The sequence below is a fragment of the Pan troglodytes genome, chromosome 13 (genome assembly GCF_028858775.2).
Source record: "Pan troglodytes isolate AG18354 chromosome 13, NHGRI_mPanTro3-v2.0_pri, whole genome shotgun sequence".
Taxonomy (NCBI): Eukaryota; Metazoa; Chordata; class Mammalia; order Primates; family Hominidae; genus Pan; species Pan troglodytes.
This window is the reverse complement of record NC_072411.2, coordinates 42,742,483-42,756,145: the sequence shown is the minus strand read 5'-3', so window position 1 is coordinate 42,756,145 and position 13,663 is coordinate 42,742,483. Positions and strand designations below refer to the sequence as shown.

Genomic DNA, 13,663 nt, shown 5'->3' with positions numbered 1-13,663 from the left:
ATAGCAATAAACACATTTATTTGTGTACCAACCTATAAATAGCTTATTTGATCTGTTCACTCAAAATAATATTTTTATTAGTGCATTTGCAAGTAGATTAACATTAATTAAAATCTTTAATATGCACATTTCTTTTCTTATGTGAACTTTGGAATATGTTAAAAATAGATGATAAGAATCAGATTAGACAAGTAAGCACATGTCTGCCCTGGTCTCACAGTGCCTCCTTCACAGTATAACATTACCTGCCATTTTAATACACGTTTTTCCTTAAAAAGTTAAGTGTAGCAATACATTTCATTTGCCAGTTAGTTATTTTATATTGAATAATATTTTTCATCCACTGACAGCGTACCTTAAAGTCTTAAAAATCTTGACATTAATAAAGGTGTAGATTTTTAAATGCCTGCTTCAATTATATCTTACCAATAAAATATTAGTTGGATTTTATGCTACAAAGTTTTTCCTTTCTGATTTATAAAGCTTGTAAATATGAATGAAGTTTTCTTCAGGATTAATATAATTGAGATTGTAGCCATACCTCATTTTTGTTTGTCTGTAAAACTCTACAATGTTTATTTTACACAGCATTTTCAAGAAAAATACCAACTATTAAAACAAATTAAACAATATACATAAATAATACATATATTTTTATTTAGTTAAGTATCAATTTGTACTTAAATAACTCCAGCGAGTATAAACAAAATATAAGTCTTTAATTTTTCTGTATGCAGTCTCACTGATTCTTACGTGACTATTCACATATATTATTCAAATATGCTGATGAGGCTGCAGGAAAAAGGGAATGCTTAAACACCATTGGTGAGGATGTAAATTAGTTCAGCCACTGTGGAAAGCAGTTTGGAGATTTTACAAGGAAGTTAAAACAGAGCTACCATTCAAATAATCCCATTACTGGATATATACCCAAAGGAAACTGCATCATTATACCAAAAAGACACATGCACTCATATGTCCATCACCCTGCTTTTCACAATTGCAAAAATGTAGAATAAACCTAGGTGCCCGTCAATAGTAGACTGCAAAAAGAAAATGTACATCTATACCGTGGAATACTTTGAAGCAATGAAAACAGCCCTTTTGCAGCAACATTGCTGGAGCTGGAGGGCATAAACCTAAATGAATTGATGCAGGGACAGAAAAGCAAGCACTGAGTGTTCTCACTTATAAGTGGGAGCTAAGCATTGAGCACACATGAACATAAACATGGGAACAAGAGACACTGTGAACTACTTGGGGAGGGGGGGAACTACCCATTAGGTACTATGTTCACTATTTAGGTGCCATATAACTTTTAAGAACTAAAAAAAATTACAATAATTTTTAAAAATTAGGAACTATACACCCAGCTTTTGAATCAATGCTTCCCATATTTTTTAAAACTTTATTCACTGCTGATGTCTGATAGTTGGATAAAAACTTCAGTAGATGTAACTTCAAATTAAGAATTAAGAAGGAATTATATTTATCTAAAAGCATGGATTTCTGTATAGTCCTATGAATATCGAATTTTTTGAATGAATGAGTGAAATACATGGATTATGTACATTCTGTTTTTCTACATTTTATTTTATGACATGTTGTTTTATTTTGGCATACTATATGTGTTCTTTCTGCATGATATTTTCTTTCACATAGTCCCCCATTACATTTTGTTTTATAAGATTACTAAAATAAGAATTTCTGCTTTTGCATAAAACTGTATTTTAAGATGACTTCACAAGATAACATAAAATTCAAACTAGATTAGTTACATTTAGCAGTCTAAGTAGAAAAAATAGAAAGTTATGATGCATTCATGTCTGTATTCATAAATTAAATATGTATTTACCACAAAATTTCTAATTACCTGGTGCTAAAGGAGTAATAGTGAATGAAAATAGAGGAGTGATCACTGTCCTTGTTGAGCTTACAGTCTAGTGGGGGGCAAAAAAATTTATAATAAATGATAATGTAAGGAAATACAAGTGGAAATTTGCCATTCTAATTTGTGTTGTGAAGCAGAGCACATGGTACAGGGAAGACACAGAAGGCTTCTGGAAAGAAATAGTTGAGATATGAAAAGTAGGAAGTAATTAGGCAAACAGGTTGGAGAAGAGCATTTGAGACAGGAAATAGCAGGCAGAAAAGGTATTTTGGTAGGATGCTGAGTGCATCCTATGATTTGTCTGACTGGTTAACTATTTTTTTACGATAAAAATTATTTTATTGGAACCGTAAGCACACTGTATGTTAACTTCTGCAATGTATTATTTTTATTCTAGTGTGAATGTTACCGCTGTTATTAGTAATGTCTTTTTGCATAGCTCTGCATACTACAAATAAATGTACATAAATACTACGAATTAACAATTTAATTTCAGCCTCTTGTTCTGGACTGAATGGGGACAAATGCCCTGTATTGGAAAGGCTCGCTTGGATGGCTCAGAGAAGGTTGTCCTTGTAAGCATGGGAATAGCATGGCCGAATGGCATCTCCATCGACTATGAGGTCTGTTGGATTTCTTTTCAGTGTTTAAAGTGCCTTAACTGACAACTTTCATTTACCTACTTTTAGCGTTCCTTTATTTTCTTAATAAAACAATCAAATATAGTCTGTAACATTACTTCTCAATCGATATTTAGGAAAATAAATTGTACTGGTGTGATGCTCGCACAGACAAGATAGAGAGAATCGACCTTGAGACTGGAGGGAATCGCGAGATGGTGCTGTCAGGAAGCAATGTGGATATGTTTTCAGTTGCAGTCTTTGGGGCTTACATCTACTGGTCTGACAGGTAATTTATTTTTTCATAAGTATTTGAGTCTCAAAATGTTATTTCAGTGCCAGTTGCTTTACCCTTGTAGGATTTACCATTTCTTAGCAAGGTCACAAAAAGGAACTCACAAAGCCAGTAAGTTCCACAGAAAAGGCAGGTACTCTTGCTATTCCAAGCTGAAGCATTTCAATGTCACAGACTAAAGTTGGTTTCTTTCCCTTCTGTTGGCCCATCTGTTATCTTCAGCTTAAGTAACTGGCTTGACTTTAATTAGTCGAAGATTGTTGATCATGTATGTTCAACTTTTTGGCAGAGCACATGCAAACGGGTCTGTCAGAAGGGGCCACAAGAATGATGCCACAGAAACGATAACCATGAGAACTGGCCTTGGAGTCAACCTGAAGGAGGTTAAAATATTTAACCGAGTAAGAGAGAAAGGTCAGCACTCTTGAAAGAATACATAATATGTATATTTTATGTGATTTCTCTCCAATTTTTAAAAACATTGTCAAACTTAGAAATTCTTCTATAAGTCTAAAACCTCAAAACCTTATCTTTACATCTGATTTCCTGCAAGTATCATATAGTAGCCTAATACAATAAATATGTCATATTTCATACAAAAGTGTATTTGCCCAGGACAGCACAGGTACATGGACATGTTACATACCTGGCATGTCTTGATTATAGGTTTTGGCTAAGGAATATAGCAGAACTTGAAACATGTATTGATTGGATAAAAAATTAAAAGCATAAGTAGGATATTAGTAAAAGGCAGTTGAAATTTTTATACATAATATGAATCATATTATATAATAAGTGGTTATGATCCCAAAAGTGATGCTGTTAGTGTAAAATATTTCCAAAGTCATTACTTCCTTAAAATATTTATTCTAAACTTATAGGGCAATGATTTGGGTATTTAAAATTTGTTTGCCTCCATTAAAATAAATTGTAACTAACTTTTTTATATCAAAGGAGGTTATAATAATGTTGGAGATAATAATAATGAATTCACAAAGGAGAATTAGACTGGTGAAGAAATTTTAAGTGCATACTTTATCTTCACTTAAAATTGGAGTAAGAACTTATGCTCAGCATATTTAGGAGGTTAGGCACATTGTAGCTATAGATTTCTTTGATGCTTTCCATATCTCGTAGATAGAGTTTAAAGCAGTGCATTATTTCTGGTGAGATCAATTCATGTTTTAAATGAACAATATATGAAACACTATAAGTATCAAGTTTCAAAAAAGATTTATATACTTAACTGGTTCATTAAGGGAAAAATTTAATGCTTAACTTGGATGGTGAATGAAACAGAATATGATTTTCCAAATAAAGAAACCCAAAATTTAAACTGCTGTGATTTTTTAAAAAACAATACTTTTTAATTTTTTTATTGACCAGCTTACAATTAAGAGCAAAAAGAGAATATTCAACATCAAAGTTTTAATATTTCTTTATGGAGAATTTTGTTTCAAAAACAAAAGAAAAACATAAACATGTGCATGTGTGTATCATTTTTCTTCATTAGGGACCAATGTTTGTGCCAGGGACAATGGTGGCTGTAAGCAACTCTGTCTTTATCGAGGAAATTCCCGGAGAACTTGTGCTTGTGCCCATGGATATTTGGCAGAAGATGGAGTTACTTGCCTGAGGCATGAAGGCTATTTACTGTATTCAGGAAGAACAATATTAAAAAGTATACATCTTTCTGATGAAACCAATTTAAATTCCCCAATAAGGCCATATGAGAATCCACATTATTTCAAGAATGTCATAGCCTTGGCTTTTGACTATAATCAAAGAAGAAAAGGTACCAACCGAATCTTTTACAGTGATGCACACTTTGGAAATATACAGCTTATTAAAGACAACTGGGAAGACAGACAAGTAATTGTTGAAAGTAAGTACAATAATTCAATTTTAAATAGGTGGAAATGAGTATCATTTAGATTACTAGAGAAATAATAGTGGTAATTGCATGTAGCAATTACATTTTCCTAGAGTTTATATTCAGGAATGAACGTGACTATATCATCTAACCCCCACCCCCCACCCCCCGCCAAATGTCAAAGAAGCAATTAATTGCTAGCATGTACAGCAAATTATGATTATTAGCTTCTAATCATGGAAGGTTTAATATGTTTTATCATAATGTTTCTTATAAATAACTGCACTAAAATTCATGAAAAATCATTTTCCAGTGTAAAACTATTCTAATTGATTTTTTTTTCCAGTGGGCAAATTGTATCTTTAAGAATATCTGTTCAGTAATAGTTAATCATAGTTTCTCAAGCAAACATCAGAGATTTTTTTTCTGTATATATGTGTATATATATAAAATATATATATATAATATATATTATATATGATATATCATATATATGTAGCAGACTTGAGAAAATGTTATGGAAATGATCTAATATTTTTAATGTTTTTATGGGACATAATTATTCAAGCATAATGTGCAGTGAGGATTATCCACATAATTTAGGGAAACCTTTTTCCTGTCATTCAAGTTTAACAAAAACCATCTTCTTATTCTTCACACAACTTCTCTCTTCTTGATGTCTTTGTGTGATTTCCATATATTTCCCATTCTTCCAATTTCACTATGTGGAAATCAATTTTTTCTTTGCTTTCTAAATTGCAAAATAATATATAAATTTGCTGTAGAGTGTTCAAATAATATGGATTTGAATATGAAATCCCTGACTCATCTCTGCAACCATCAGTCCTGTTTACTTACCCATAACTAACATGTGACATGCCCCAGAATTTTAAGTATGTGTGTGCAATTTTTAATTATAAAAGTGGAATGATACTAAATATATTATTCAGCTAACCGCTTTTTTTGCTTACTGTGTATTGCAAAGCTTTTATTTTATTACATGAGGCTTCATCTTACACTTTTGAAAGCCTGTACCTAGTTCTATACTAAAGGTAAGCTAGTTTATTTAATCGTTTTTTAATAAAAATTTAGATTTGAATAACTAAACTATAGCTATCCAAGCCTGTGTGTGTGGTGGATATTTTCTAAAGAATGAATACAATGAGTGTGTCACTTCAAGGTAAATTACCTACTGTGTGAGTTGCAAATGGTAAAAACCAAACTCTGAAGTAAAAAAATTAGAGTAGAAGTCTTGTATCCACCACAGTAACCTTGACAGCTTCCCAGTACTTACAGGCTTTTCTGTTGACATGGTGATAATATTAATGCATGTGATTTGGGAGTATTGCATAATGAAATGTGTCAACATTTAGAAGCTATGCATAAGTTAGAGAACCAATATTTTCAAATGACATGATAAAATCATGCATGAGTAAATGATTTATTCGAAGTGTAAGATAGACCAATGAATTTTAATGTAATAGAGGATGAAAAGTTCATCACTATGGTTTCAGATTCCACACTGCAACTAACCTTTAAGTAACCACCGCTTGTCACGTGTTGGTGTAATATGAAAGAATACTCAGTTATCTGTAAAGGCTATTATTAAAACGCTCCTCTCTTTTCCAATTACACAACTTTGGGAGGCTGGAAGCTCTTCATGTGCTTCAACCAAAACAACACAATGAGAGGATAAAGAGGCAGATAGGAGAATCCAGCTGTCTTTTAGTAAGATGGATATTAAATATATTTGTAACATTGTGAAACAATGATTTCTTGTTATTATTTCTTGTTATTATTTTTGAAGAAATAGTTACCTTTCTTAGAAGGTGCTATTTAGATGAACACAATTGTTGCATTATTCTAACTTTAGAAACATTGATAAATATTTAAAACAATTTAAGTTTAAATTTCTAATATGGTAAATAGATATAGACATGACCCACATACACAGACTCTGGAGTCTTCAGTAATGATTAAGAGTGTAAAGATCCTCAGATCAAAAAGACTGAAAATTACTCTTCTGGGCTAAGCATTCAGAAAATGTTTAGTACAAAGACATGAAAAGCATGGAGTAGACAAGGAGTCATTTGGTATGATTGAAATGCAGGTAGTATGGCATGAATTGATGTGAGATGAAGTAGGGAATGACATGATGTTGAATGTCTTGGTCTGCCAAAATAAGCAGCTTAAAAAAAAAAACAATTTTATTTAGGTATAGTTTACACATCATACAATGCACCAAAAAGTATACACTCAATCTTTTTTGGTATATTACATTATAATTTTTAAAATTGGGGCAAATATACATGTATATCCACATATATAAAATAACATTTGAGATTTTACCTGTTTTTAAGTGTACAATTCAGTGGCTTTTATTACATTTCCAGTATTTTGCAGCCATCAACACTATATTTCTAAAACTTTTTCATCACTTCAAATAGAAACTCTGTGTAAGGCAATATCTCCCCATTTCCCCCTTTCCCTGGCCCTTGGTAATGGATATTTTCTGTCTCTATGAATTTTCTAATTCTAGATATTTCATGTAAGTGGAATCATCATGTATTTGTCCTTTGCGCCTGGCTTGTTTCACTTAGCATAGTGTTTTCAAGGTGCATCCATGCTATGGCATATATTGGAACTTCATTCTTTTTATGGCTGAATAATATTTCACTGTATGTACATACCACATATTTTTATCCAGTCATTTGTTTAAGGACACTTGGGTTGTTTCTACAATTGGCTATTATGATTAATGCTGCAATGAACATTGGTGTACAAATATCCAAGATAAGATGATGAAAAAAACGAGAGTGTTGTAATGCTAATACATATATATATGTATATATATATTCATATAATAGAGTATTAAAAGTAGGATTTATATTTCATGAGATCACTCAGTGTTATGTTTAGGTCTGATGAAGTGTAAGGGTTGTGAGTGCCGTGTCTGAAGGCAAAGATGCCCTAGGAGGTTTTGTCATATTTTAGATCCTGTTTCAACCGTAGTAAATTAAACTGAAAACATTTTAATTAAAGTATACATACAATCAAATCACTCTAATTCTGTCATCCAAAATCAAAGCCAGTAGAATCCATGACGCTTTACTGACTGTAGGGAAGTGTTGAAACATATGTAGGGAAGTGAAACATGATGGCCAAGAGTTTGAAACATCGGTCGAGCCCAGGGTTCAAATCACAGTTTGCTGTTTGTTTCCTCTGTGCTTCTATGTGTTTATTTCCTTACCTACAAAATGGAAAATCAACCCATACATTTTCTATGAAAATTTTATGAGAAAGTGTATCTAAAGAATATATAAATAAGCATGATTTTAATATAAAATTATTGTACTGTATTTGTGACACATTTGTGGATCATTTAGGACAGCGGTCCTCAACCTTTTGAACAACAAGAACTGGTCTGATGGAAGATAATTTTTTCATGGACGAAGGCAGGGGATGGTTTTGGGATGAAACTGTTACACCTCAGATCATCAGGTAATAGTTAGATTCTCAAAAGGAGCACACAATCTGGATCCCTCATAATAGGGTTTGCGCTCGTATGAAACTCTAATGCCATTGCTGATCTGACAGCAGGTGGAGCTCAGATGATAATCCTGAGTCACCTGCTGCTCACCTCCTGCTATTCCTCCTGGCTCCTAACAAGCCATGGACCAGTACTCATCTGTGGTCCAGGGGTTGGCAACCTCTGATTGAGGACAATGATTTTTGTCTTAAATTATTTTTAGCATATGAATTAGAGTAGTTAGACAATCAGAAATAATTACAATAATTATAGATATAAAGTAGTGCATTAAGGTCTGACTAAAACTTAAAAATTATGATTAGTCTGTATTGATAGTTTATATGAATCTTTCTGAATATCCTCCCTACCACACCGCACCTCCTGCCAAGAAGTTGCCATTTGCTTAACCATTGCAATCCTCTCTGAAATCTTTTTAGGTGAATGTATAGTTTAACTTGCCAGACGACAAAAGAAAACAGACAAAACAAATCAAAACTAAAACCCTCAAAACACCCAGTTATTGGCACATATAAAGAAATATAAGTAAGATGTAAAATGTGTTTCCATCTAGGTATTCCATTTTATTAAATCTGAAAAACTATATGTTCTTTTGTTATATCTCTAACTTGTTACCCAAAATTATATTCATGTTTTTAAGTATTCATGTTTTAAGTATTTAACTAGATTCATATTTTTAGGTATTAAAAATATCAGAGAGTTCTAAATTTCACAATCAGATTCAGACTTTGATCCTTCATATAGCTGAATATAAGAAATGGATGGGATAAAGGCTTTCTTCTTTAACTTCCCAGTTCACATAGAATGAACATTTTGGCCTCAGGTTTAAAAGATGAAAATAGCCATAAAATACAATTCAATATTTATTAAGTGCTTACAGTGTGCCATAGATTATTAGGTGTGAGCGAATAAGGATGAAAATGTCTTCCTTCTACCCTTTGAAAGTTCACAGTATAAAAAGAGGAAAATGGAGTAGTTCACTTTTCCTACGAAGAATCAAGATCCCTGGTGAAGACACTGTTAAAAGTCTACACTTTTAGGCCATTTCTGACTTTAAAACCACAGTAACGATTTATAAAATATATTTAAAATGAAAATTAGAGATAGCTAATCTCAAAAAGCAAGATAGACTTTTCTTTGAGTGATAAACAGAACAGAAATACAAAGCAGAGAAAATGACTGAAACAGAATTCTGAGATTCCAGGCTACATAGATGCTACAGAGAGACAGCATCTAAAAAGAATTTACTTAATCCAAGGACTGGGGAATACTGCCCCACAGGGAAGCAAGGCTGAAATAAAGCTGTGCCATCTACTGTTAGGCCAATGACTTGTAGGAAGTGACTAACCCTAGAAGCTTAGAGGCCACAGAAACTGCCTTATGACCAGCTCTGATGCAAGTCCATTGCAAGTTATTGACTCTACAAGCTCTCATATGCTCTGTGGAGCAAAAACTCAAATGAATTATGAAAGAGAGGGCTGCAGTTTAAGACGCAGAGGCTGAATGAAGTCCACTCTAAAACCACCCAGTAGAGAGAAGTGAGTACTAAAAGAGAGGTTAAAAAATAACCCCTTTAGGATGCTCAAATTCAATTTCCACAACACATGGATTCTTAAGAAAGACAGCTTAAAAAACCCCACCAAGCAGAAGATGAATGAAAATGAAAATGATAGAAGAATCTGAAGAATATTTACTTGGGGTTCATCAAAGAAGCAAAGAAAAAAAAAGTATGAAAAGAACAAGAAATAGGGACATCCAGGAGGCCAAATATACATATGTAAGAAAAAAATTTTTTAAAATTAAAACAATTGAATATCTTGGAAATCAAAAAATATGATCACTATAATTAAAATTAAAAAGAAATCTTTATTGATAAAATAAAAATTATATTGTACTAGTGAAAGTGATAATGCATAAATAAGATGCTAATTCATTAATAAGAAATTAATTAATGTTAGAGGCAGTAAGATACAAAAAACATGAGAACACTTGTGAAACTTGGAGGATAAACTAATAGATTTAATAGTCTTTTAGCTAATAAATGTTGACAAATGGCAAAGAAGAGACAGATGATAGAAAAGTAATACTCAAAGTGATAATGACACAGAGTTTACTAGAAATGAAGAAAGAAATGTCTCTAGATGGGAAATTTGCTGTAAGCGTTAAGAATAATTAAATTAAGTCAGCAATTGAAGTAAAACTGCAGAACATCATGAAAAAGGGAAAATCTTAAGATGCTACCAGAAGTAGTAGACACTATCTGCAGAAGGAAGACAATGGTATTTAAACAGACTTCTCATCAGCAACAAGAGTAAAATCTTCAGACTACTAAGGAAATACATAATTCTATAACTGAATTATTAAAGATGGAGGGAAATAACATTTGTTTTAGGAATATAAAGTCAGTAACAATATATCTATGTATTCCCACTAATTAAAAAAATGTAAAGTAATGGCGTAAGGAACTTAACAGCTTCAAACTTAAACTAGTGTCCTTAAATGCCTGTAATCTAAGTTAACAAATTTCACATTTTACATTGTAGCTAAGTATATATGTTTCTGTTTTACCAAAGAATATGCTTATTTAGTGGGATGCATTCTGATGTTTTGTTTTAACCAAACATAGCATATTTTTTTAAAAAAGCAAATATTGCTTAATATAAATTCAAATGGTGTCCCTACATCCAATGACTAATTGAGAAATGTGATTAGGCCTGGAGTGGTGGCTCATGCCTGTAATCCCGGCACTCTGGGGAGCTGAGGTGGGTGGATCACTTGAGGCCAGGAGTTCGAGACTAGCCTGGCCAACATGGCAAAACCCTGTCTTTACTAAAAATACAAAAATTAGCTGGGCATGTTGGCGTATGCCTGCAATTCCAGCTACTCAGGAGGCTGAGATATGAGAATCAGTTGAACCTAGGAGGCAGAGGTTGCAGTGAGCCAAGATTGCACCACCATACTCCAGCCTGGGTGACAGAGTGTGACTCTCCACGCCCCCCCGCCACCCACCCCAAAAAAAGTAATGTGATCTTAAAAAAGCTATTCTTAAGCTAGTAATAACAACAAAGTATTCACAAAACATTAACATAGAAAATTTTAAAATGTTTATGAAGGACATAAAAGATAAAGGGGGAGAGTGTTACTTTCATGATGCAAAAAGTCAATTTCCATAGCCATGGAAAATTATCCCAAATTATCTGTAAATTTAATGCAATTCAAAATGCCAAAATGTCTCAGTGTGGTGGCACACACCTGTAGTCCTAGATCCTTCGAAGGCTGAGGCGGGAGGATCTCTTGAGTCCAGGGTTTTGAGGCCATAGTGAGCTATGATTGCACCACTGCACTCTAGCCTGGGTGACAGAGTGAGACCCTGTTTCTAAAAACAAACAAAAAGCAGCCAAAATGATATTTTAATGAAATTGCACATGTTGATAGTAGAATTCACATAGAAGAGCAAAATATCACCAATTGCCAAGGCAATTTTAAAGAAATATAAATTTGTAGTCTCTCCTTGACACAATTGTCTTTATTATTAAAAAGTGAAAGTAATTAACACAATATGATATTACCAATAAAAAACAATTAAATGAAAAAGAACAGAGGGCTCAGAGGCAGATCCATATTTATATATAACTTTTATGTAAATTGGTTATACATTGCCTAGTTGGCATTACAAATAAATTGAAAAATAATGAATTTAATGAATTATACTAGAACAATTTATATGCAAAAAAATGAAACAAAATGTTATCTCCAACTCAAACTATATTCAAAAATTCAAGTATTTTAATGGTGCAAATATGATGAGCTTTTTAATATCAAAGAATACAGAATATCTTTATAAACTCAGGGTAAGAACAGATTTCACAAATGATACACAAAAATCAGGAAGTATAAGTTTAGTATATTTTATCTCATTGAAATTAAAAACTCTTTGCAGCAGAAGCTATGTAGAAATTTAAAAGACAAAACAAAACACTAGTGGTGTATAGTTGCAATCCTTAAAAGCAACAAAGGATTACAACTGAAGTTTATAACGTACCATTACAGAGATGAAGATAAATATGGACAAGTTATGCTAGGGGACAGAAAAGGAAATATAATCATACTAAAGTATAGTCAATCTCTCCACCTATTAAGAAAATTTATAATGAAACAATGAGATTTTTCCACCCATAATTTGTGAAAAGTTTTTAAAAGTTTTGTAATGAGGAGAAACCAGACTTTCACACACAATTGATGAAAATTACAATTTTGTACAACTACTCTGAAGAGCTATTTGTAATATTTTGAAATTTTGAAATGGTTCATATACTTTCACCTAGCAATTCACACTTTTAGAGAGAATAATGGTTCATTGTGCAGTACTTAAAAAAAGAACTAGTGCTACATCTATTTACATGGTTATCTTAAACACAATTTGATTAAAACAAATAATACAACACAATAAAATATTCTCAAATGATATGGTTGATGTGATATTGAAAACTATGTAAACAATACAACTTATTGTTTTTGAAATAACATAGTAATATTTTCAAATTTTAGCAATTTTTTGATAATTATATAATCATTACGTGAGACGTTTTCATTAGAAACAGAAGGCAACTCCCTGTACTAATTTTTGAAACTTTTCTGTAAGCCTAAAATTAGTTCAAAATTTAAAAATTAAGCACATTAAAAATCATACACCATCAACATCTTGCTTTCTCTGGAGAGATAAAAGAAAAAAAAAAGAAATGGTATTGAGAGAACTATATACTTTCAACAATAGCTATAATAAGTTTGTTCTTAATAATATGAAGCATTTATAGCAAAATGGTAAGGTTTCTCAAGTCATATTCTCTCTACTATTCTATACATCTAAAACATTTAATAAAGTATAAATAAATAACTTTCAAAATAATCACTTTTCAATATTAACATAGATACCGTTAGTAAATTAATTGGTCAAATCTCATACATATGCATGTTTGGAATTTAATTGCATTAGCAACCATGTTGAATGACATGATAGGTGCCTGCAATCTGCCCTTCTTTTCTCTTTATATTTATAGACATTGACTTTTGTTTAATCTCCAGCTTGATACTGTCAACAAATTGCAATAAGATATAATTCCAACATTTGTGATTAGGATTCAAACTTGTGAATAATAGCTTTATAATATTTTTAGATTGCTTTTTCAAGACTCCTGATAGCAGTACTTCACTTTTTTTTTTTTTTTTTGAGGTGGAGTTTTTGCTCTCGTTGCCCAGGCTGGATTGCAATCCAGCCTGGATTGCATGATGTTGGCTTGGCTCACCACAACCTCCGCCTCCCAGGTTCAAGTGATTCTCCTGCCTCAGCCTTCCAAGTAGCTGGGATTATAGGCATGTGCCTCCACGCCTGACTAATTTTGTATTTTTAGTAAAGACAGGGTTTCTCCATGTTGGTCAG

General features: G+C 32.3%; 1 protein-coding gene across 1 annotated transcript in view; it reads left to right on the top strand.

Annotated features, from left to right (window-relative positions):
- The window catches only part of LRP1B (LDL receptor related protein 1B), a 1,946,873-nt gene that overhangs the window by 1,475,563 nt on the left and 457,647 nt on the right, over nt 1–13,663 (top strand). The window contains exons 41-44 of the mRNA XM_063790432.1: nt 2,388–2,514; nt 2,649–2,800; nt 3,096–3,220; nt 4,320–4,691. Of these exons, the coding sequence (XP_063646502.1) occupies nt 2,388–2,514; nt 2,649–2,800; nt 3,096–3,220; nt 4,320–4,691 (776 nt within the window). The remainder of the gene's footprint in view (nt 1–2,387; nt 2,515–2,648; nt 2,801–3,095; nt 3,221–4,319; nt 4,692–13,663) is intronic.